Here is a 24,332-nt window from a genome sequence, read left to right on the forward strand (position 1 = left end):
CTGTTTTCCTCTGTACCTTTTGGATTCTGGAAAAAGCTATGTCTCAAAGCTCGTGACTCAGCCTTTAAACAACATGAATCATGAGGCTGGCAGCAAAAGTCACAACCCAGAGAAGCAGGGTGTGGTGTGAAGCTAAGCCTCCGTCACCTTAGAAAGAACCTTGGCCTTTTGGGTCTCTGAAATGTCTGCCTGAAATTTGGAGAGAAATACCCCTATAAGGAGCTTCCACATTTTGTTCCTTTAAAACCTCTTTCCAGAAATAACCTTCACAAAAATCTGGATTGGAAGTTCCTGGGGTTTCCTACTAACCTGAAAAATGATATTTTGCTTTTCTTATTCGTTTTAATTCCTCAACAATAAATTCATTCTCTTCAGAAAATGTTAAAAATCACACAGATTAAAGTCTATTTTGAACCTTCCTCAGACCTTTCTCATAAATACGTACCTACATGGGTTACCAAAGAAAACACATAACGGTTTTTTTTGTTTGTTTATTTTTTGTTTTGTTTTTGTTTTGTTTTTTTTCACATAGCAGTTTTGATTCACATTGTGAGAATTTAAATAATACAACATTCATAATTTAAAACAGGGATGAGTCTTTTTTTTTAACGGCAGAACATTGTTTAGGCAACTTTTCCTATTTGTTTTTTTTTTTTTCTCGAAAGCTTTGAGGGTGAAATGAAAAGATCTTTTCCCCCCTCCACACTGAAACAGAGAATAGTTCCAGAAGAGACAGTGGCTGGGGGATTGAGCATGTGAAGGACTTTTCTCTGTAAACTTCCAGAAACCTTTTAAGTTTTCACCACATTCGGGTATTTTATTTTTCAGTGTTTCCCCTTTTATTCAAATGGAATTTTGCCATAGCATTCAGTGTAATTAAATTATTTATTAAAGATCTTCATTCATGAGACATCAGAGGCAGAGACACAGGCAGAGGGAGAAGCAGGCTCCCTGCAGGGACCTCAACACAGGACTGGATCCCAGGACCCCGGGGGTCACGCCCGAGCCAAGCACTCAACCACGGAGTCACCCAGGTGCCCCAAATTTTGTATTTGGGATATTAAATTGTGTCCCCCCCACCCCATGTGCAGGCCTGGGATTGGACTTGTGTTTCTGAGACCCCAGGCCTAAGGAAGTTGTACGTCTGAGCTCCACGGGGTGTCCACCAGATGCCTCCGTGTGTATCAAGCACAAGGCGGCCTAGATGGTACAGGAAGGCCAAAGAACATTCTAGAAAGTTCGGGGGACTTCCAGATGCCTCTCGAACAGGCGCGGGCGAAGCGAGCGGGGCTTCTGCCCCCCCTTCTAGCCTTGCGCTGTCCCGCACCCCCCTTGCTCCCCCCTGCCCCAGCCCAGGCCTGGCCCACCGCCCGCCCAGCGCCGCGATCTGTCGAGTCATCCGTCCTGTCCGCGCGCCCGCGGGGGGGATGGGCGGGCCGCCAGCGCGGGGGAGGGGAGGGCCGCAGGCCCCGGCGCCAGGACCCCGGAGGTCGCGGAGGGGCGGGGGGCCCACGACGCCCAACCCCTCTCCGCCCAGCGCGGGTCTCGAGAGCCGCGGGGACCGCTGCGGCCGAGGGGAAGGGGTGTCGGGGCCCCGCGGCAGGGACAGCTCGCTCCGGGCGCCCGGCGATTCCGCGCCGGGTTTTCCCGTCTCCCGCGGGCCCAGTTCTCCCCGCTCGCCCCTCCCCCCTCGCATCCGGCGCCGGCCACGTCCGCGGACGCAGCACTCGACGAGCGCGCTGATCCCTCCGCGCGGGCGCTCGGGCCCGCGGCCCTCTCCTCGCCAGATTCAGCCCTACGGCCCAGCCTTGACAGGTCGGCATTTCAGGGGCCTCTTAGAAGGCTGGGGGCAGCGGTTTTCTCCCCGGAGGGTAGGAAGACCGAGAAAAGTAGTCCCTTCTCGGCGTTTCCGCGCAGGGATCCACCGGAGCGGCGCTGCCGATCGCTATATAAGGAGGCGCCGGGCGTGGCGCAGGCAGTTCCGTGGAGGCCGGAGGTCGGTTGCTCGTCTGCGTGCGCTTCTGTCACAGCCGCTTGGTGAGGAGCGGGCCGCTGCGCGGGCCTGGGGGGCTTGGGGCCCTGCAGGGGCGGGGGGCCGGCAGCCGGCTGCGCCGGGAGTTGCCCGCGGCGCCGGAGCGCGGTTACCCTTGGGGGGGGGGCGCGGCAAAATGGCGTCCGCTACGGCTCTGGCTCCTGTGGGGGGAGAAGCCGAGATGCGAGGGGGCCGTGAGGAGCCCGGGAGAGGGGATGGCTGTGAGCGGGCGACACGCGCCGAGCCGGTGGGGCCCTGACGGGACCCTCTGCGCAGTGAGTGGGGGCGGGAAGCCCCTGTGTGCTCCGCGGCCCCGCTGGCGCCACGCTCCGTGTCCCGGTCGCGGCGAGTGGGCCCGAAGTGCCGGCGCCGCTCGGAGCAGTCCTGCGCCCGTCAGGGGGGAGGGGGCCCGCTCGTCGCGTCGGTCGTGTGATGTCATCGCTTTGTCAGCTAACAATCCGGGGTGGGGCCGCGAGCTCCTGTGTGTGGAGCCGACTTGGGTCAGTCGCGGGGCACAAGGGTTAGGCCGGGGGGAGATCGTGCGGATTGTCCGGTCCAGACATCACTGAGGGGGGAGGGGAAGATACGGAAGCCGGCGCCTTCTCTTGACCGGTACCCCTGTCTTCTCTCCTCCTGGGGCCTGCAGCTTGGTTTTGGAGCTTATTTGAGTTTCTAAAACCGGTCCTGTTTCTTCTCCTTAGGTTTTTTGACGAGGTTTATTTTAGTTCTTGATTTAGTGTAAAATGACCAGTAACTGTAAGTGTTGTATTCACATGTGAGTGTTCTGTTACACTCTAGATTGGTTTTTGTTTTTTTTGTTTTTTTGACAGACAATGCAGATCTTCGTGAAGACCTTGACGGGTAAGACCATCACCCTGGAGGTGGAGCCCAGTGACACCATCGAGAACGTGAAGGCGAAGATCCAGGACAAGGAGGGCATCCCCCCTGACCAGCAGAGGCTGATCTTTGCCGGCAAACAGCTGGAAGATGGGCGCACCCTGTCCGACTACAACATCCAGAAGGAGTCCACTCTGCACCTGGTCCTTCGCCTCAGGGGGGGCATGCAGATCTTCGTGAAGACCTTGACTGGTAAGACCATCACCCTGGAGGTGGAGCCCAGTGACACCATCGAGAATGTCAAGGCGAAGATCCAGGACAAGGAGGGCATCCCCCCTGACCAGCAGAGGCTGATCTTTGCCGGCAAACAGCTGGAAGATGGGCGCACCCTGTCCGACTACAACATCCAGAAGGAGTCCACTCTGCACCTGGTCCTTCGCCTCAGAGGGGGCATGCAGATCTTCGTGAAGACCTTGACTGGTAAGACCATCACCCTGGAGGTGGAGCCCAGTGACACCATCGAGAACGTGAAGGCGAAGATCCAGGACAAGGAGGGCATCCCCCCTGACCAGCAGAGGCTGATCTTTGCCGGCAAACAGCTGGAAGATGGGCGTACCCTGTCCGACTACAACATCCAGAAGGAGTCCACTCTGCACCTGGTCCTTCGCCTCAGGGGGGGCATGCAGATCTTCGTGAAGACCTTGACTGGTAAGACCATCACCCTGGAGGTGGAGCCCAGTGACACCATCGAGAACGTGAAGGCGAAGATCCAGGACAAGGAGGGCATCCCCCCTGACCAGCAGAGGCTGATCTTTGCCGGCAAACAGCTGGAAGATGGACGCACCCTGTCCGACTACAACATCCAGAAGGAGTCCACTCTGCACCTGGTCCTTCGCCTCAGAGGGGGCATGCAGATCTTCGTGAAGACCTTGACTGGTAAGACCATCACCCTGGAGGTGGAGCCCAGTGACACCATCGAGAACGTGAAGGCGAAGATCCAGGACAAGGAGGGCATCCCCCCTGACCAGCAGAGGCTGATCTTTGCCGGCAAACAGCTGGAAGATGGGCGCACCCTGTCCGACTACAACATCCAGAAGGAGTCCACTCTGCACCTGGTCCTTCGCCTCAGAGGGGGCATGCAGATCTTCGTGAAGACCTTGACTGGTAAGACCATCACCCTGGAGGTGGAGCCCAGTGACACCATCGAGAACGTGAAGGCGAAGATCCAGGACAAGGAGGGCATCCCCCCTGACCAGCAGAGGCTGATCTTTGCCGGCAAACAGCTGGAAGATGGGCGTACCCTGTCCGACTACAACATCCAGAAGGAGTCCACTCTGCACCTGGTCCTTCGCCTCAGGGGGGGCATGCAGATCTTCGTGAAGACCTTGACTGGTAAGACCATCACCCTGGAGGTGGAGCCCAGTGACACCATCGAGAACGTGAAGGCGAAGATCCAGGACAAGGAGGGCATCCCCCCTGACCAGCAGAGGCTGATCTTTGCCGGCAAACAGCTGGAAGATGGACGCACCCTGTCCGACTACAACATCCAGAAGGAGTCCACTCTGCACCTGGTCCTTCGCCTCAGAGGGGGCATGCAGATCTTCGTGAAGACCTTGACTGGTAAGACCATCACCCTGGAGGTGGAGCCCAGTGACACCATCGAGAACGTGAAGGCGAAGATCCAGGACAAGGAGGGCATCCCCCCTGACCAGCAGAGGCTGATCTTTGCCGGCAAACAGCTGGAAGATGGACGCACCCTGTCCGACTACAACATCCAGAAGGAGTCCACTCTGCACCTGGTCCTTCGCCTCAGAGGGGGCATGCAGATCTTCGTGAAGACCTTGACTGGTAAGACCATCACCCTGGAGGTGGAGCCCAGTGACACCATCGAGAACGTGAAGGCGAAGATCCAGGACAAGGAGGGCATCCCCCCTGACCAGCAGAGGCTGATCTTTGCCGGCAAACAGCTGGAAGATGGGCGCACCCTGTCCGACTACAACATCCAGAAGGAGTCCACTCTGCACCTGGTCCTTCGCCTCAGGGGGGGCATGCAGATCTTCGTGAAGACCTTGACTGGTAAGACCATCACCCTGGAGGTGGAGCCCAGTGACACCATCGAGAACGTGAAGGCGAAGATCCAGGACAAGGAGGGCATCCCCCCTGACCAGCAGAGGCTGATCTTTGCCGGCAAACAGCTGGAAGATGGACGCACCCTGTCCGACTACAACATCCAGAAGGAGTCCACTCTGCACCTGGTCCTTCGCCTCAGAGGGGGCATGCAGATCTTCGTGAAGACCTTGACTGGTAAGACCATCACCCTGGAGGTGGAGCCCAGTGACACCATCGAGAACGTGAAGGCGAAGATCCAGGACAAGGAGGGCATCCCCCCTGACCAGCAGAGGCTGATCTTTGCCGGCAAACAGCTGGAAGATGGACGCACCCTGTCCGACTACAACATCCAGAAGGAGTCCACTCTGCACCTGGTCCTTCGCCTCAGAGGGGGCATGCAGATCTTCGTGAAGACCTTGACTGGTAAGACCATCACCCTGGAGGTGGAGCCCAGTGACACCATCGAGAACGTGAAGGCGAAGATCCAGGACAAGGAGGGCATCCCCCCTGACCAGCAGAGGCTGATCTTTGCCGGCAAACAGCTGGAAGATGGACGCACCCTGTCCGACTACAACATCCAGAAGGAGTCCACTCTGCACCTGGTCCTTCGCCTCAGGGGGGGCATGCAGATCTTCGTGAAGACCTTGACTGGTAAGACCATCACCCTGGAGGTGGAGCCCAGTGACACCATCGAGAACGTGAAGGCGAAGATCCAGGACAAGGAGGGCATCCCCCCTGACCAGCAGAGGCTGATCTTTGCCGGCAAACAGCTGGAAGATGGACGCACCCTGTCCGACTACAACATCCAGAAGGAGTCCACTCTGCACCTGGTCCTTCGCCTCAGGGGGGGCATGCAGATCTTCGTGAAGACCTTGACTGGTAAGACCATCACCCTGGAGGTGGAGCCCAGTGACACCATCGAGAACGTGAAGGCGAAGATCCAGGACAAGGAGGGCATCCCCCCTGACCAGCAGAGGCTGATCTTTGCCGGCAAACAGCTGGAAGATGGGCGCACCCTGTCCGACTACAACATCCAGAAGGAGTCCACTCTGCACCTGGTCCTTCGCCTCAGGGGGGGCATGCAGATCTTCGTGAAGACCTTGACGGGTAAGACCATCACCCTGGAGGTGGAGCCCAGTGACACCATCGAGAATGTCAAAGGGAAGATCCAAGAAAAAGAGGGCATCCCCCCTGACCAGCAGAGGTTGATCTTTGCCGGCAAACAGCTGGAAGATGGGCGCACCCTGTCTGACTACAACATCCAGAAGGAGTCCACTCTGCACTTGGTCCTGCGCTTGAGGGGAGGGGTCTAATTTCCCCCTTTAAGCTGTTGACAAAATTCATTGCACTTTTCTTTCAATAAAGTTGTTGCATTCCCAAATAGTGTGAGTTTTTGTGGGGAGAGGGTTCTGTTTAGTTTGGATGGGATGTGACAGGTCAAGATTTTCAGTCTATCAAATTCTGGCATCCCGGGAGGGTTAAGAAATGTTAGTAAAAAAAAAAAAAAAAAAAAAAAAATTGGGAAGGGGAGATAGGATTGTCTGTATATAGTTGTATTTTTAAATTAATTTTAAAAATACTGAATTTTTGATTGGTTTGTGCAATAGCAATGGGAATATTTCTGAGCTACCCTCAGGAAGGAAATACTAGGGAAGCCTGGGTGGCTCAGTGATTGAGTGCCTACCTTCAGCCCAGGGTATGATCCTGGAGTCCTGGGATTGAGTCCCATGTTGGGTTCCCTGCATGGAGCCTGCTTCTCCCTCTGCCTGTGTCTCTGCCTCTCTCGTGAATAAGTAAATAAAATCTTTAAAAAAAGGTGCTAATAAGAGGGTGGGGGTGGTGAAACCTATGGAAGAACCCACTTAATTTTTTTGATATTTATAAAATAGAAATATAAAATACATTTTATTTATAAAAATAAGTTCGTGGTTGCCCAAGCAATTGTAAAAATAATTCTTGGGTGCCCAAGAACCCACTTTAATACACTAGTCTAGGGCAGCCTGGGTGGCTCAGCGGTTTAGCGCCGCCTTCAGCCCAGGGCGTGATCCTGGAGACCCAGGATTGAGTCCCACGTCGGGCTCCTTGCATGGAGCCTGCTTCTCCCTCTGTGTCTCTGCCTCTCTGTGTTTCTCATAAATGAATAAATAAAACTTAAATACAGTAGTGTATTTAAGTTTATACTGAGCTGCATAGAAAGTCGCTTTACCAGATACTTATTTAACCAGATAATTTAAAAAGAATGGTGAGTAATTGTGTCTGGCATGCTCAAAAGTTTAGAATAATTAGTGGCTATGTAGATAATGAAACATTGAAATGGAGATTTTGAGATCACTTTTCTAGGACTACAGATAAAGGATTTGTATATAACAATTGTGAAAAAGGTGAACTGTCTTCACTTGGGAAAGTTTATACTATGCTAGCTTCTATCCCATGAGATGTTGCTGGTGAGGTAATTATCTTTGTCATAACTACAAGCAAAGGTGGAAGTCAAGGTGAGCTGGTTTATTTTTTTTATTTTTTATTTTAAAGATTTTTATTCATGAGAGGGAGAGGCAGAGACAGGCAGAGGGAGAAGCAGGCTCCATGCTGGGAGCCGACGTGGGACTCGATCCCAGATCCCCAGGATCAGGCCCTGGGGCTGAAGGTGGTGCTAAACCGTTGAGCCACCCGGGCTGCCCGGGGAGCTGGTTTAATGTAAGGAATTGGCACTGGGTGGTAGGTGCCCCAGAGATTAGTCATTAAGGGACTTCAGACGGAACTGTTCCCCCAAAGCACCGCGGCCTTCCACCTCCCTTGGGCAATCTCAGGTATACAGGAAGTTTTCGTGTTGTCTACCAGCAGTATAAGTCTACATCCCTAGCCTTAGGGATCAGACTAGAAAATGCCATTTTAGAGCTCTAAGTGCTAGGCAAATTGTTGCAGTTTTTCCCTTTGTTAATACAAGTGCACAAAGTGTACAGTGCACTTCATTTTCATTGACTCACCCATGTAAGTTGACAAAGAGGTCGGGAAACAACCTCCAGGAACTCCAGTAGCGCTTTGTCACCATGTTAGGAGTTTTTGTAGAAGTTTGATACTCCAAACTAGTTCTAGCATCCAGGAAAAGCGTCAGTAGCATCTTGAAAACGATCACTGCAGGATAGGCAGCAAATGGTTCCTAAATCAGTGATAAGGAGTGCTTTTTAGAAGTCTTCAGGGAAAAAAAAAGTCTTCAGGGATGGCGGGCTAGCTCAGGCAGTGGAGTGTGTGAGTCATGGTCTAAGGTTTGTGAGTTTGAACCCCATGGGTGTAGGAGAGCTCAAACTTTCTAAGTTTTCTAAGTACGGGAGGTTGAGTGGCTAATAATTTTTGGGACTATGAGGCTAGGTCGTACTGTTAACAGCCAACTGTCCTTTAGGATGGAGATCCCAAGTAATTTGGACAGGGCGAGAGGGATCTTGGCATCAGTACAAGAGCATCAGTGCACTGGTCTAATAAAACTCTTAGCCTGGGTGGGAATGCTCATTTGGAAACTTACCAAGGAAGCTTCTTTGAAGTAAAGTGCTGCCTGTCAGGTTTAATGAAAGGAATTGCTAATAAATACTAGAAACTTTTTAAAGTATTTAGGAGAAAGGGAGCACATGTGCAGGAGGGAGTAGTAGGGGGAGAGAGGCAGGCTCCCTGCTGAGCAGGATCCTGGGATCATGACCTGAGCTGAAGGCAGAGGCTTAATGGATTGAGCCAGCCAGGTGCCCCAATACTAGAGAGGTTTGAAAAACCATTCTAAGCACATTAAAATCAGTGATGTAGAGTTCATGTAAGCTTACTCCCAGGAGAGTTTGGAATACATTTGCTACTTATTTTAATTACAACATACATATAAACTATGTGTATCAAAAAGTCGGAAGAGTCCACCTAAGTCCTTAATTTCTGGATGTTTTACTCCACCCCCCCCCCCAGGTGATAACTACTTTTAAGGTTTGTTAATTTTTTGGACTTTATATTATATAATACATTTATTTACATACATATGTATGTACACGTAACAGGACCATTCTCAATGTAGTGTTTCTCAGCTTTTTTTTAAAGCTGAGTAATTACATCTTTTCATGTCATTACATCTAGTGCTACTTCATTTTTTTTTAAAGACTTATTTTATTCATGAGATACAGAGAGTGAAATAGAGACCTAGAGGGAGAAGCAGGCTCATGGAGGGAAGCCTGATGTGGGACTCAATCTTGGGACTCTGAGACCACCTGAGCTGAAGGCAGATGCTCAACCACTGAGCCACCCAGGAGTCCCTACTTCATTCTTTTTAATAGTCTTGCTATTCCATTGTATGGATACCCTGTGATTTAACCTGTGCACCAACATTTGTTTCCAGGTTTTGGTGTTACAGTGCTGTTGCAAAGTATATCCTTATACACCTCTCTTTTGTGTACTGGTTTTTTTAAAGTATGACATAAATATGAGATGGTACGTAATAAGATTCTCAGATAATTGAAAATAGTCCACCTTATAATTTTTTTAAAGATTTTATTCATGAGACACAGAGGCAGAGACATAGGCAGAAGGAGAAGCAGGCTCCCTGTGGGGAGCCCAATGCGGACTCGATTCCAGGACCCCAGGATCACACGCTGAGCCAAAGGCAGACCCTAGAACTTTTATAATTACTGTCCTGTGATATGTTTCTATTTTTCATTTTTGAGTAGGTAATACTTTAATGTGTTTTGGATACATAAAAAACTTTAAATCGTATATAATGCCCTCCACCCACCCAGTTCTCCAGCCCCATCCTTTGCACCCCCATGTACTTTCAGAGTTTCTATATATGAAGCAATCACTAATTATTAATATCCCCTTTTACAAAAGGTAGCATACTGTTTGCAGCCTGTCCTTGTTTTTTCACTATACATTTCTTATTTTTGACAAGAGTTCTAATATATTTTCGTCTTGTATAAAGGAAAAATACCTCATATCATTTTTACAAGAATAAAACCACCACGCCAAGCTATCACAATCCCTTGGGGGAACATTTACAGCCCTTCCAACAAATACAGGAACCATAGTGATAAAGTGTTGAATAAGTAGCATTTCTGCTGTGAAGGGGTCCTGAGTTGATTTGTTTTTAAATTTTTTTTTTTTATTTTATTTATTCATGAGAGACACAGGGAGAGAGGCAGAGACACAGGCAGACAGAGAAGCAGGCTCCATGCAGGAAGCCCGACGTGGGACTTGATCTCAGGTCTCCAGGATCACACCCTGGGCGGAAGGCAGATGCTTAACCACTGGGTCACCTGGGCGCCCCTCTGAGTCAGTTTAAGGAACAGATAATACACTTGTTCAGTTTCACGGAGTGACTGTTAACATCTTAAAGCAGTCCGAAGTTGGTTTTGCACATACATTAATGCTGTGAGAGGATTCACTGACATAGATGAGTCTTTTTTTAAAAAAAATTATTACTGAGAGACACAGGAGAGAGACAGGCCGAGGGAGAAGCAGGCTCCCTGCATGGAGCCTGATATGGGACTCCATCCCGGGTCTCCAGGATCCCACCCTGCACTGAAGGTAGACGCTCAACCGCTGAGCACCCAGGCGTCCCGACATAGATGAGTCTTGGATAAACTATAAAAATACGGAGTTTGCATTTATGTAAAACTGTTCTTTTTAATGTTGGTATGAGTTTGGCCAGTGCCTTTCAGAGCTTGGTAAGTGCTTTTTTGAGACTTAGCCGTGTCAGTGCGTAGTGCCCATTTCTGCCGGAAGGGGGAGCCCCTAGGACGGGTTTCGATTTAGTCCTGGGCCCTCAGCGCCCCCAAGCGGTCGTGGTTGGCCAAGCAATTTATGCTTTTACCTTCTCCCTGCAGAGGCTTTTTACCGTCCCGGTTTCTCTGGGCCCAGCGCCGTTTCCTTTCTCCTTTTCCTTCCATTGCTGGAGCCGCTTCCTGTTGGAATTACTCCACAGCATCTAATAAAGCTATTATTCAACCCTCAATTACTGTATCTTACCAGATCTAACCTCTTAAAATGCTGTCTTCCCTGCTTTTGTCTGCTTATCTCCATATGTTCATTTTCCACCTTCCTCCACGCGAGCTGCTCCCTCTTTCTGAAATGCCACCACCGCCACCGCCGCAAGTCAAATCCACGCAACGTCAAGTCCTAATTCAAAGGTTGTACTGAAGCCTTCCTTGACTGTCCTGACTGGACATTATCTGAATTCCCAGAAATTTCCTAGCTCTTTCTAAATTTGTATTAAAATTCTTCATTCAGAGGCATCTGGGTGGCTCAGTGGTTGAGTGTCTGCCTCCCGCTCAGGTCATGATCTCAGGGTCCTGGGATCAGTCCCATGTCCGGCTCCCTGCAGTGGGGAGCCTGCTTCTCCTTCTCTCTCTGCTGCTCCCCCTGTTTGTGCTGTCTGCCTCTCTATCTCTGTCAAATAAGTAAATAAATAAAAATTAAAAAAAAATTTTCTTTATCCAAATGAGATATACTTCTGTTCCTATATTTGATAATAACTGCACATAGCAGTAGAGATGATCAGATTGAATGGGAGAACTTTGGGAATCCTACTTATGATCAGGTGGTTAGGAGAGGCGTTCTGGGAAGGGACTCTTTCTTTTTTTAAGATTTTATTTACTTATTAGAGAGGGAGAGCACAACTGGGGGGGACAGGCAGAAGGAGAGGAAGAAGCAACTGCCTGTTGAGTAGGGAACCTGATGGGGGTTCCATCTCAGGACCCTGGGATCATGACCTGAGCAGAAGGCAGAGGCTTAACCAACTGAGCCGCCCTGGGGACTCTTTTTTTTTTTTTTTTCTTTTAAAGATTTTATTTATTTATTCATGAGACACAGAGAGAGGCAGAGACACAGGCAGAAGGAGAAGCAGGCTCCCTGTGGGGAGCCCGATGCGGGACTCAATTCCAGACCCCGGGATCACTACCTGAGCCAAAGGCAGACACTCAACCACTGAGTCACTCAGGTGCCCCCCAAAGGTACTCTTTAAGTAGGACCTGAAGGGTGATTGGAGGCATCTTTGCGAAAGATGAGGCAGTGCAAAGTGCAGGAGCTCTGGCAGTGGCAGGGTTCCGTGTGTTTGAGGAACTGGAGATCAGTATGGCTGGAGTCCAATAAGCAAGTGAAGGGAAGGGGCTGCTGAGGGGGTGGCTTTCATTTTTTTTTTTTTTAATTTTTATTTATTTATGATAGTCACAGAGAGAGAGAGAGGCAGAGACATAGGCAGAGGGAGAAGCAGGCTCCATGCACCGGGAGCCCGACGTGGGATTCGATCCCGCGTCTCCAGGATCGCGCCCTGAGCCAAAGGCAGGCGCCAAACCGCTGCGCCACCCAGGGATCCCAGGGGGTGGCTTTCAATAGATGGAAAATGCTTGGTCTTGGGTGGGGGGCAGGCATCAGTGTTTTAAAAAAAACTTCTAGTAGGGGCACCTGGGTGGCTCCGTAGTTAAGCATCTGCTTAGAATTCAGTGATTGATCAGTTAGATATAACACCCAATGTTCATCCCAATAAGTGTCCTCTTAATACCTACCATCCCCTATTTCAGCCCATCCCCCACCCACCTCCCTCCACCATTAAGTCTCTTATGGTTTGCCTCCCTCTCTTTTTTCCCTTCTCATATATTCATCTGCTTTGTTTCTTAATTTCCACATATGAATGAAATCATATGGTATTTGTCTTCCTCTGCTTGACTTTTCTTTTTCTTTTTAATAAAATAAAAAGATTTTATTTATTTATTCATGAGAGACACACACACACAGAGAGAGAGGCAGAGACACAGGCAGAGGGAGAAGCAGGCTCCATGCAGGGAGCCCAACGTGGGACTCGACCCTGGGTCTCCAGGATCAGGCCCTGGGCAGAAGGCGGCATCAAACCGCCAAGCCACCTGGGATGCCCTTTTTTTCTTTTTTAAGATTTTATTTATTGGAACGCCTCAGTGGCTCAGTCAGTTGAGCAACTATCTTCAGCTCAGGTCATGATCCTAGGATCCTGGGATAGAGTCCTGCATCAGGCTCCTGGATCAGCAGGTATCCTGTTTCTGCCCCTGTAGCTCTCTCTGCTTGTTCACTCATTGTCTCTCTCTGACAAATAAATACAACCTTAAAAAAAAAGGATTTTTTTATTTAAGAGAGAAAGAGCGCGTAACTGGGGGAAGGAGCAGAGCGAGAAGGACAAGCAGACAGTGCAGAGCTCAATGTGGGGTTCTATCTCCCTGAAATCATGACCTGAGCTGAAACCAAAAGTCAGATGCTCAACTGACTGAGCCACCCAGGTGGCTCATCAGTCATGGGCATTTGGGCTCTTTCCATAGTTTAGCTATACGTTATCTTTATGACAAGACACTCAGAGCTAGGACTCTGGCCTGTTCTGTGTGGTCATCAGCAAGAGGGCTGAGCAGTTCCAGACATCACGTATACAGACCCAACAATGTTCGGAGGAAGAAAAACTGACACCTTGTTCCTGTGACTTGTTAGGAAGACAAAAAACATCTTTCCTGGAAGTCCCCTGCAGCAGACTTGCCTTCATTGGTTAGAATAAGGCTATGTGCTCATTCGTTTTATTATTGTTGTAACACCTGAATCTATTTATTAATTTTTAATTGTTCTTACCACTTTTCTTCCTCTTATGGGTAGAATATAGTTTTTGATGGGGAACAATGATAGGACACATTTATCTCTCAGAGGTGGTTATACTAAATAGGACATATTTACAAGCTGTCAAAAGAATCTTAAAAAGTTTTGGAAACCCAAGCTCTATGGAGTGAAGGATGAAGCCCATCAGGATGGACTATGGTGGGGGAGTGACCAGTTCTAATGTGGGCAGGAGGGATCAGGGAGGTGGACCCCAGCGTCTCTGTGAGCCAGTGCGGAAGGGTCAGCGCTTCCTCCAGGTCCATATGAGACAATAGTCTGTACTGCCTCTAGGAAGCTCTTTACTAAGTTTCTTTTCTTTTTTTTTTTTTTAAGATTTTATTTATTTATTCATGAGACACACACACACACACACACACACACACACACACACACACGGAGAAGCAGGCTCCATGCAGGGAGCCTGACATGGGACTTGATTCCAGGACTCCGGGATCACACTCTGAGCCGAAGGCAGATGCTCAACCACTGAGCCACCCTGGTGCTCCCCTTCCCTAAGTTTCTAAGGGATGCTTTCACTTTCCACAAGTCTGCGCTCATAGTCACCTGCCACACAGCCAGCCTACTGCTCTGGGGCATTCTGCCCATGGCTTCCTGCCATCTTCTATGTGGCTTCTCTGGGCTTTGATGACTTTCTCTGGCCTGCCTCAGGACCCAGCTGTTCTTTCTTTCCTTATTACAGCTCACTGGTGGTCGCTTCCCCCCACCCTCTTTCTTTTTTAAGTCAGATGAAGAGGTAGTAAAAAGAAATCACAGAGTAGACAAGTCACAGTTGTATGCTGCAGATAATAATGCTCCCAGGTGATTTTCTTCCCCTGGGGCACTCTGAGAGGTCATCTCTCTCTTTGGTCCTGACCTGACATTCTTCTTTGGCCCTAGAGGGGTATTTTTGGTTGTCCTCCAAGTCTAGAGTCAAGCCTTACCTTCACTGGGGCCAGGGATAAGGAAAAAAGACTTACCTTGCACTCTAATGACACCATCTAACATCCACCCACATTGAAGATGTAGACGCATCTACAAGGAAGACAAAGCCGACATTAATTTGCAGGAAATTGAGGTTCTTGATCTTCAAACTTCATTCTAGAATAGAAGTTTGGCTTTCCCTTTGGGTTGAAACACTCACAGAAGTGTTTTCGCAAAGCAAGAGTTTGCCCCAAATGAAGAATCACAAAAATATTGAAAGCTTTAAAATAACAGCATTCCTGTGTTTCCAGACATCAAGCAAATGCTTGTTCTTAAGCCATTTGATAGCACAGGGAATGGGGTGACCAGTGAATACCCAAGCATCACCGGGACCTTCTCTGGGGTGAGATAACTACCCCTAAATCAAGTGGACATTGAGGTTCTGTAAGGAAGAAGGACAAGTTAGGACTGGCTGCTGGCAACCAGCCCCACTGCTGACACTGATTAGTTGTACCTGATACACTAGTTATCTAATGCTGTGAAACAAATTACCCCTAACTGTAGCAGCTTAGACATGCAGGATTCTGTGGGTCAGGAATTCAAGTGATGTGTAGCTCTAGTAGTTCTTGTTTGGGTCTGTAATGATGTCTTACCTGAAGGCTTGCCTACGGCTGGAGGAGCTGCTGCTGAGATGGTGCACTCACACGGCTGGTACGATGATGCTGACGTCGGTATCTTTCAATAAGGCTGCCTCAGTGACTTCCCAACACGGCAGTTGGCTTCTCCCAGAGTGAGTCATTTAAGCAAATGCACAGTGGAAGATGCAGGGTCTTTTATGATCTAGCATTAGAAGTCACATACTTACATTTCTACAATATCCTGTTGGTTACAAAGGCCAGCCCTGCTCACTGTGGGAGGGGACGACACAGGGTGTGAATACCAGGGAGGTGGGACCACTGGAATCATCTTGGAGGCAGATACCATCCCTGCATTGAGTCCCTGATCAAGTGTTATTTGGCCTTGTTCAAAATCAGTGCAATCAATTTCATATCGTCTTGGTCTTTAGCATTTTCTTTTTCTTCCTCTTCTTTTTTTAAGATTTTATTTCTTTATTTGACAGAGAGAGAAAGAGAGAGAGGGAGAGCACAAGAAAGGGGAGTGGCAGAGGGAGAGGGACAAGCAGGTTCCCCGCTGAGCAGGGAGCCTGACATGGGGTTGGATCCCAGGACCCCAGGATCATGACCTGAGCCGAAGGCAGACTCTTAACCCTACTGAGCCATCCAGGTGCCCCTTTAGCATTTTCTTTTGCAGAGACATTACCAATTCCCAGCAGTCATTGCTTCTGTTTAAAAAAAATATTGCTTGGGGGCACCTGGGTGGCTCAGTGGTTGAGTGTCTGCCTTTGGCTCAGGTTGTGATCCCAGGGTTGTGGGATCGAGTCCCTCATTGGGGTCCCCACAGGGAGTCTGCTTCTCCCTCTGCCTATGTCTCTGCCTTTCTCTCTGTGTCTCTCATAAATAAATAAAATCTTTATTTAAAAAATATATAATTAAAAAAATCTTTAAAAAATCTTGTTTGATATCTAATGATTTTTACTTTCTGTATTTCACGTAGCATGTCATCAGATTTCATTTTTCTTTCTTTCCAGGGCCATATTGTCAATGAAAGTCTATAGGCCCAGTTGCTGGGGTTTTCAAAGGCCTACTAAAGTGAGAGACTCGGGCAGCCCTGGTGGTGCAGCGGTTTAGCGCCATCTGCAGCCTAGGGCGTGATCCTGGAGACCCTGGATTGAGTCCCACGTTGGGCTCTCTGCGTGGTGCCTGCTTCTCCCTCTGCCTGTGTCTGCCTCTCTCTCTGTGTGTCTCTATGAATAAATAAATACAATAAAATGAGAGACTATAAAAAAGTAATCCAACATATCAAAATTACAAACTTGAATTTAAAAATATTAGTATTAAAAAAATTAAAAAATAAAAATATTAGTATTTACACAATGTAGCATACAAAGTGACATCCATCTCGCTCTGAAGTAGGGAATTGTATCTGATGTGAGTATTTTTAATTTTTTTAAATGTGTTTAAGTAATCTGTAACACCCAACGTGGGGCTCAAACCTATAACCCAGAGATCAAGAGTCTCATACTCTATCAGCTGAATCAGCCAGGAACCCGAAATGTGGGTACCTTTTAATGTCGATACAATATGCAATGCTTAATATTTGGTTGTGGCATCCAAGGTAAAAATGTCTAGGACCTACAAAGTTCTTAAGAGGCCCTGTTCTTTTTCTTTCGTTAAAAAATATTTGAAAACAGATTAGACTTTTTCCCTGCAAATATTTCCCTGCCATAAGAGAATCCTGAAACTTTTGGAATAATTCTCTCTCAAATAAATAAATAAAATCTTAAAAAAAAAAAAAAAAGACAACCAGGGTCTTGTGTAAGGCACAGAACTAGCAGACAGAGCCAAATATTACTTTCTGCCTTGAGACAAAGCTGCATAGATCTGAACAATTAGTAAAGTGGTGGTGTTTTATGATCGAAGGTCATCAATGAGTAATAAAGGATGCTTTTAAGAAAACAAAATTTTTAAATTTTTAAATTAAAATAATAATAAAAAAGAATACAAAATAAATATAATACCTGACAGTAGTGAGTGACTAGTGTCCAGCCCTACCTCCAAGGCCAGGAGGAGTTGGTTTCTGTCTTTTTTTTTTTTTTTTTTAAAGATTTTATTTATTTATGAGAGACACACAAACAGAGGCAGAGACACAGGCAGACGGAGAAGCAGGCTTCCTGTGGGGACCCCGATGTGGGACTCAATCCCAGGACCCTGGGATCACACCCTGAGCCAAAGGTAGATGTGCAACCACTGAGCCACCAGGTGCTCCTTTAAGATTTTATTTTTTTTTAATTTTTTTTTATTATTATTATTTATTTATGATAGTCGCAGAGAGAGAGAGAGAGAGAGGCAGAGACACAGGCAGAGGGAGAAGCAGGCTCCATGCACCGGGAGCCTGACGTGGGATTCGATCCCGGGTCTCCAGGATCGCGCCCTGGGCCAAAGGCAGGCGCCGAACCGCTGCGCCACCCAGGGATCCCCTAAGATTTTATTTTTAAGCAATCTCTATACCCAACGTTGGGCTCAAACTCACCACCCCAAGATTAAGAGTCACACGCTCCACCGACTGAGCCAGCCAGGCGCCCCTTACCTCTTGCTTTTCAGTGGTGGCACCTCCAAAAAGCTTTTTCCTCATGGGGCGCTCTTGCAAGAACTGGGCCAAATCCTTTGCTCTGCAGGATTATCCAAGTCAATGCACCACAGCATGCATGGGAATCTCCTCTGGAAGCGCACTGTCGCCCAGCAGCTGGCAGCAAAGCAGAGGTGCCAAACACTTCATGAATCTGCACCTTAAAAATCCAGAGAAAACGCTTTTTATACTTTGGGGTACATATCTCCCCAAACCTTTTATTAAAATTTTCAAACATACCAAAAGGTTGAAAGAATAATACAATAAATAGTATAATGAATCCTCCCCCTGGATTCAGTAATTTACATTTTGCTGTAATTGCTTTATCTATCTAGCTCAATCATCTGACAGCAAATTGCAAACATCATCTTTTGAGCCCTAATGGGTGGTTCCTCATCTTGCCTTTCCTAAGAAGGGCGGTTTCTTATACAACCACAATGCTATTGTTATCCAAAAGAATGTTTGGAGTGTCTGAGATATTGATCCACTCTACCCTCAGATTTTCCTAATCGTCCCAAGAATGTCGGTATACCAATTTATTTTTTGAACCAGGATCCAATAAAGATTTAAGCTTCAACTCTCCCTCATCCTTCTCTCCCTCCTCCATCCCTCCCTCCCCCTCTCTCCCTTTCCCTTCCTCCCTACTACTCCTTCTCTTTCTTTCTCTCTCTTGTCAAATGATCCTTTATTGAAATATTTTCCTTTCTAGGTTTTTTTTTTTTAAGATTTATTTATTTATTTATTTGAGAGAGAGAGAGTATAAGTGAGGGGAAGAGCAGAGGGAGAGAGTCTCAAGCAGACTCCCTGCTGAGCACGGAGCCTGATGCAGGGCTCAACCCCAGGACCCTGAAACCATAATCTGAGTCGAAACCAAGAGTCAGATGCCCAACCAACTGAGCCACCCAGGCACCCCCTCCTTTCCAGTTCTTAAGTAGCTGGACATTCCACTGATATCATGATAGTAGTGGCCGTCAACATGGCAGTCCTCAGCCTAGGTGGTCCCTAGGATCTCTCAATGGTTCCAGAGAGTTCTGTGGTCTCAGATGGTACTAGTGCTACATCTTTCGGGTGATGTTGAATGTTGACAATCTCATCGAAAGTGATACTTCCACTGTACCTAATGTTTTTCTGCTTCTTTCTTTCTCTTGGAGGTCCCTGAAGATATTGATGACCTGGGTGGAGGCAGAAGGTACCACATCAGTGTGAGCTTGTCTGGTTCTGGATGCTCAGTGACACCATCACCCTCAGACCCTTCCATCCACCGTCTGTTGTGTTGGTGATGTCATCACCAAGCCTGATTGGAGACAGACTCGGGGGGCCAATCTTGGGGGCCAGGGCAGACATGACATTGATTTTCCCTACCAGTGTATCTCAGAGGTAGGACTTTGAAGAAACTATAGCTAGGTGGCCATGCCTTAAGCCACCTATGTATGTGTGTGGTCAGGCTGGAGGACCTCTTCCATTCTTATCAAGGGAAATGCCAACCTTCTCTCCCTTCACTCAGACTCCTTCCTGTCTCAGGTTAGGACAGTGCTCTGACTTATTTTGTTTCCTAAATATTGACATTTACTTTGGAGAAGCAGGCCAGCTGGATTCTGGATTCATCGGATTGTTTTGTCATGGATGTGCACCATTTTGAAAAACATAATACACAGCAGAACACATTTATTGTCTGTGATTTGCACTCCTCTCTCCAGCTGCCCCAGCCTTAGTCTTTCTGGCCCAGCTAATATCTCCGCCATGTCTTTGTGTTCAGGCTGAAGAGTTTATCTTCTTCTCCTTGTACCTCCAGAGTTATCCATCAGCACATACCATCGCTCAGCCTCCAAAGCATAGCCAGCCCCTGGCAGCTCTGCCTGCATCCTGCTCCAAGCCACTCTCCTCCCAGCTGTGTGAGGCACACAGATTTCTAGAAGGATGATGGCCTGAGCCCATGACCCTCATTCCTCATTTCCAAATTTCTCTTTGGGCAAATACAGCAACCAGAGGGGAAAGCCCATGGGGTGGGAAGGGCAGTAGGAAGGGGGTGAGTTCAGGGACCACTGGAAGGCGACCTGGCGCCAGCACTGTACCAGCCTCATGTCTGGGCCTTCCCGCGTGCTGGTTTGCCAGTTCCAGTTAGCTATTGAAAACCAGAAGCCTGGGATCCCTGGGTGGTGCAGCGGTTTAGCACCTGCCTTTGGCCCAGGACTATCATAAATAAATAAAAATTAAAAAAAAAAAAACAAAACCAGAAGCCCTCCCCCACTTAAAACTATCCAAGGACCACACATCCCACTTAGAGCACCATCCCAGGCCTTGGCCTTGGCTTGCCTCTGCAGTCTTTCTGGCTTAGCTCACGGATTTCTTCTGCCACAGGCCCTTTGCAGCCTCCTCTGCCTGGAATGCCTCCTCTTACATTTCCCAGCAGGGCCCCTTCTGCTCTTTCAGGCCTCTGCACCAACCTCCCTTCCCTGACCAACCACTGGCGATCCACTTCTACATCCTCCCTAGCACGTATCACTATTAAGCATTTTCTGACTGGTTGTGTTGAGTGCATTGCTGGTCCCCTGCCCCCTGAACACAAATAACTGACACATACCCAGCACTTGCTTTAATTTGAAATTTCTTAACAACCCTGTGATTAAGGCACGATTATCTTTCAGATTTTACTGATGTGGAACCTGGGGAATGAAGAGGTGAGGGGAGGTCACCAGGGAGTCTGCTCTAGTGCAGTGCTCTTCACCACCAGGATCTCATATTCCTCCCTGCACGGAAGCATGATGAACACGGGTTGAGGGTGTTTTTTTTTTCTTTTTCTTTTTAAAAAGATTTTATTTATTTATTGATGAGAGACACACACACAGAGAGAGAGAGGCAGAGACACAGGCAAAGGGAGAAGCAGGCTCCATGCAGGGAGCCCGACATGGGACTTGATCCCGAGTCTCCAGGATCACGCGCTGATCTGAAGGCGGTGCTAAACCACTGAGCCCCCTGGGCTGCCCAAGGGGGGGGTGGCTTTTTTCCTTAGTTCATTGCTCTCTGACCACAGCATTCGGGGCTCAGGACCCAAAGCTTCTCAATCAGGCTCCGAGTCTGAGAAGCAGCATCTTTCCTTCTTCTGGGCTGGGTGGTTGAGCCGTTTCAGTGAGCCAAGGGCTAGGGGACAGTTTGTCAGAGGCACAGGGAGGCAGCAGGACAGCTCCAGGGATTTCTCGGGAGGAATGACTCCTTGGTGTGGGACAATGAAGGGCCACCAAGTTGTCACAGGCTTGCAACTGGGGTCTAAGAGGATGACCACACATGGTTACTTAACATAATTCAGATGAGATAAAAGGGGCCATACTCAGCTGCAGAGCTGTACTCCCAGTGCTCAGGAGACACGTGTGGCCAGGGGCTGTTCAGTGCAGATGAAGAACTCCCGTCACCTCGTGCCTCACAGATCTGCAGGTGCAAAGTCCAAGATCAAGATGCTGGCACATTCAGTGTTGGGTGAGGGCCACTACCTGGTTCACAGATGACAGTCTTCTCATGTGGCAGAAGGGGCGAGGGGGTTCTCTGGGGTCTCTTTTCTTTTTTTAATTCCTTTTTTCTTTATTTTTAAATTAAAAAAAAATTTAAATTCAATTTATTAACATATAATGTATTATTGGTTTCAGAAGTGGAGTTCAGTGATTCATCAGTTGCATATAATACCCAGTGCTCATGACATCATGTGCCCTCTTTACTGCCCATCACCCAGTTACCCCATTCCCTCACACCCCTCCTCTCCAGTGACCCTCAGTTGGGGTCTCTCTTCTAAGAGCACTCATCCCCTCATGGAGGCAGCATCCTCCTGACCAATTACCTCCTGAAAGCCTCACCTCCTGATACCATCATGCTGGGGATTACGATTTCAACTTCTGAGTTTGGGAGAGGGGGACACAAATATTCAGACCTTATCAGTTCTCTTTTCTCATGGTTACCAGTTTCCTGCGTATCCTCCTAAATGTCCTATGCATTTGGGAGACTATTGACATAATGAAGCATGCCATATGTACTCTTTCCACATTGATTTTTCGGTGTAAGAATATAGTTTGAGGGATGCCTGGGTGGCTCAGTGGTTGAGCAACTGCCTTCGGCTCAGGGCATGATCCTGGGATCCTGGGATCCAGTCCCACATCAGGCTCCCTGCATGGAGCCTGCTTCTCCCTCTGCCTGTGTCTCTGCCTCTCCCTCTCTGTGTCTCTCATTAATAGGTAAATAAAATATTTTAAAAAATATATAGTTTGAAAATACTTATTTTAAAAGATCTTATTTTTTAAAGTAATCTCTACACCCAATGTGGGACTTGAACCTACAACCCCAAGATCAAGAGCCACATGCTCCACCTACTAAGCCAGCCAGGCACCCCAAAACTTTTTTTTTGCTCAGTACATACAGATCCTCCTTTCTTGTTCCCAGCTGCAAAATATTCCGTTGTGTAGGTTTGCCCTAATATCACAGCCACTAGTCACACATGGGTATTTACAACTAAATTAGTGTAAGCTTAACAGAATTTGTTCCTCAATCACACTAGTCACATTTCAAGTGCTCAGTAGAAAGATTTGTTGGGGCTAACATACTGGCCAGAGCAGACAGAGGCAATTTCCATCATCACCTAAGGTTCTGCTGGGTGGTGCTGGGTTAGTTAAGCCATCCCCTACTGTTGGGCATTCATGTTGCTTCCAATATTTTGCTTCTATCATCAGTGCAACAAAGGCTATTCTTACATGTAGATATTTGCCCACACATGCATGTATATCTGAAAAGACAAACTTCTCAAGGGAAGTTGCTAGGTCAAAGGACGTATGCATTTTAAACGCAGATGAGCTTTGCCAGACCCCCCTCCAAAGAAGTTATACAAGCTTACACTTCTGCCAACAACAACCAGCAATGCTCGGTTCCCCACATCCGAGCCAGCACGGGGCTTCTCAACTTTGATCTTTGCTGGGCGAATAATGGGATCTTAGAGCACTTTTTAATGTAAACATTATTGTAAATTTCCCCTGACATTTTGTTAGTATTCCACTTTGCAAAACCCACTTTCAACATGAAAAACATTTCTTGAAGCCGTTTGTATATCAGTGTGAACTTTGTCCTTTAGGAGGACATCGGATGTTTATACTGATTGCTTCACTGCGTCATTAGGTGTTGAACTGTGTGCTAATTATTAGCTATGGTGGGTAGGGAGGGAGGAGGCAAAATTGGATTTGGGATGCCCAAAGCTATGACAAACTGTAAAGGTGCCTGGCTGTCACTTTTTATTTATTTATTTTTTAATTTTAAAAAAATTTTTTAAAGATTTTATTTATTTATTTATGAGAAACACACACACACAGAGAGGCAGAGACATAGGCAGAGGGAAAAGCAGGCTCCATGCAGGGAACCTGACGTGGGACTCATCATGGGTCTCCAGGATGACACCCTGGGCTGAAGGTGGTGCTAAACCGCTGAGCCACCGGGTTGCCCTGGCTGTCACTTTTTTTTTTTCTCATTCATGAGATATTTATTAAAATAAAATATTTAGGGAAAAAATTCAATACAATGTATACATCATTACTGAAAACTGTATACCATAATACAAAAAAGGATTTTATTTTGGGAAATTGATTCCTAATTTATGGCAAGTTTTACTTTCAGAAATAAAACCAGAAAACAACACAACCTAATTCAATCTTAAAGGCTGGCAGGCTGAGCAAGGAATGTTCTTTTTCTTTGTAGGAGCTCCTTCTTTACACTGTCAGATACCAGGGCTCTGCCTTTTGGTGTGATTTCAGCCACCAAGTCATCAACAGTAACGTGTTCTAGTCCTTTTTCTTTAATTACCTCTTTACAGTGTGCCTTCAACTGGTCCTTCCAGCCACATTCAATTAATTTAGCTCTCAGCAACTCTTTGAGGCATTCTCTTTCTCCAGTTTCTATCAACTTTTGGTTAATCACCGCTCTCATCTGCATATCTTTGTTCATCTTGCTAACCACACTCTTCGGCTGCCCGGACCTAGACCCTCAGTAGCTCTGGCTGTCACTTTTTTTTTTTAAATGTGTGTTGTTTCTCATTGGAGACTTAGTTAGCAGGTACAGCCTGTTCATTTACCTGAATACGTCAAGGATTGTCACCTGGTTCTCATCCTCAGGGAGTTGACCAATCAGCTCTTGGGATCCAAGATTTATGTAGTCACAGCTACATAGGATCATCAACTTAGTGAAACTGTGTGACATTTAAAAATAATTATGTACAGGACGACTGGGTGGCTCAGTGGTTGAACATCTGCCTTTGGCTCAGGTCATGATCCCAGGGTCCTGGGATCGAGTTCCACATCAGGCTCCCCACAAGGAGCCTGCTTCTCCCTCTGCCTGTGTCTCTTATGAATAAATAAATAAAACCTTAAAAAAATAAAAATCATTATGTACATGCATGTTTATATTTGCATGATTCAATAAGCAGAAACAACCCACATGTCCATCAATGGACAAACAGATGAACAAAATGTCACCTATTTATACAGTGGAATATGATATAGCCATGAAGGGGAAAGAGACTCTGACACCTGCTACGACACGG

At 47.6% G+C, this 24,332-nt stretch overlaps 1 protein-coding gene, 1 non-coding gene and 1 pseudogene across 2 annotated transcripts; 1 reads left to right on the plus strand and 2 right to left on the minus strand.

Annotated features, from left to right (window-relative positions):
• The first annotated feature begins 1,911 nt into the window (after positions 1–1,911).
• Positions 1,912–6,359, plus strand: UBC (ubiquitin C). Its single transcript, XM_026017133.2, has 2 exons — positions 1,912–2,037; positions 2,863–6,359. The coding sequence occupies exon 2, from the start codon at positions 2,866–2,868 to the stop codon at positions 6,289–6,291; it is 3,426 nt and encodes a 1,141-aa protein (XP_025872918.2). The 5' UTR covers positions 1,912–2,037; positions 2,863–2,865; the 3' UTR covers positions 6,292–6,359.
• A 12,799-nt stretch (positions 6,360–19,158) lies between these two features.
• LOC112933874 (U6atac minor spliceosomal RNA) lies at positions 19,159–19,278 on the minus strand. The gene has a single exon (XR_003237760.1). It is a non-coding gene; the product is annotated as a U6atac minor spliceosomal RNA (small nuclear RNA).
• Positions 19,279–23,334: 4,056 nt separating this feature from the next.
• On the minus strand, positions 23,335–23,786 carry LOC112933851 (transcription and mRNA export factor ENY2 pseudogene; annotated as a pseudogene).
• Between the last annotated feature and the right edge of the window lie 546 nt (positions 23,787–24,332).

This window comes from Vulpes vulpes, chromosome 10 (genome assembly GCF_048418805.1).
Source record: "Vulpes vulpes isolate BD-2025 chromosome 10, VulVul3, whole genome shotgun sequence".
NCBI classification, from domain to species: Eukaryota; Metazoa; Chordata; class Mammalia; order Carnivora; family Canidae; genus Vulpes; species Vulpes vulpes.

Coding starts and splice junctions, on each gene's coding strand:
- UBC (XM_026017133.2), top strand. CDS start 2,866: ATGCAGATCTTCGTGAAGACCTTGACGGGTAAGACCATCACCCTGGAG.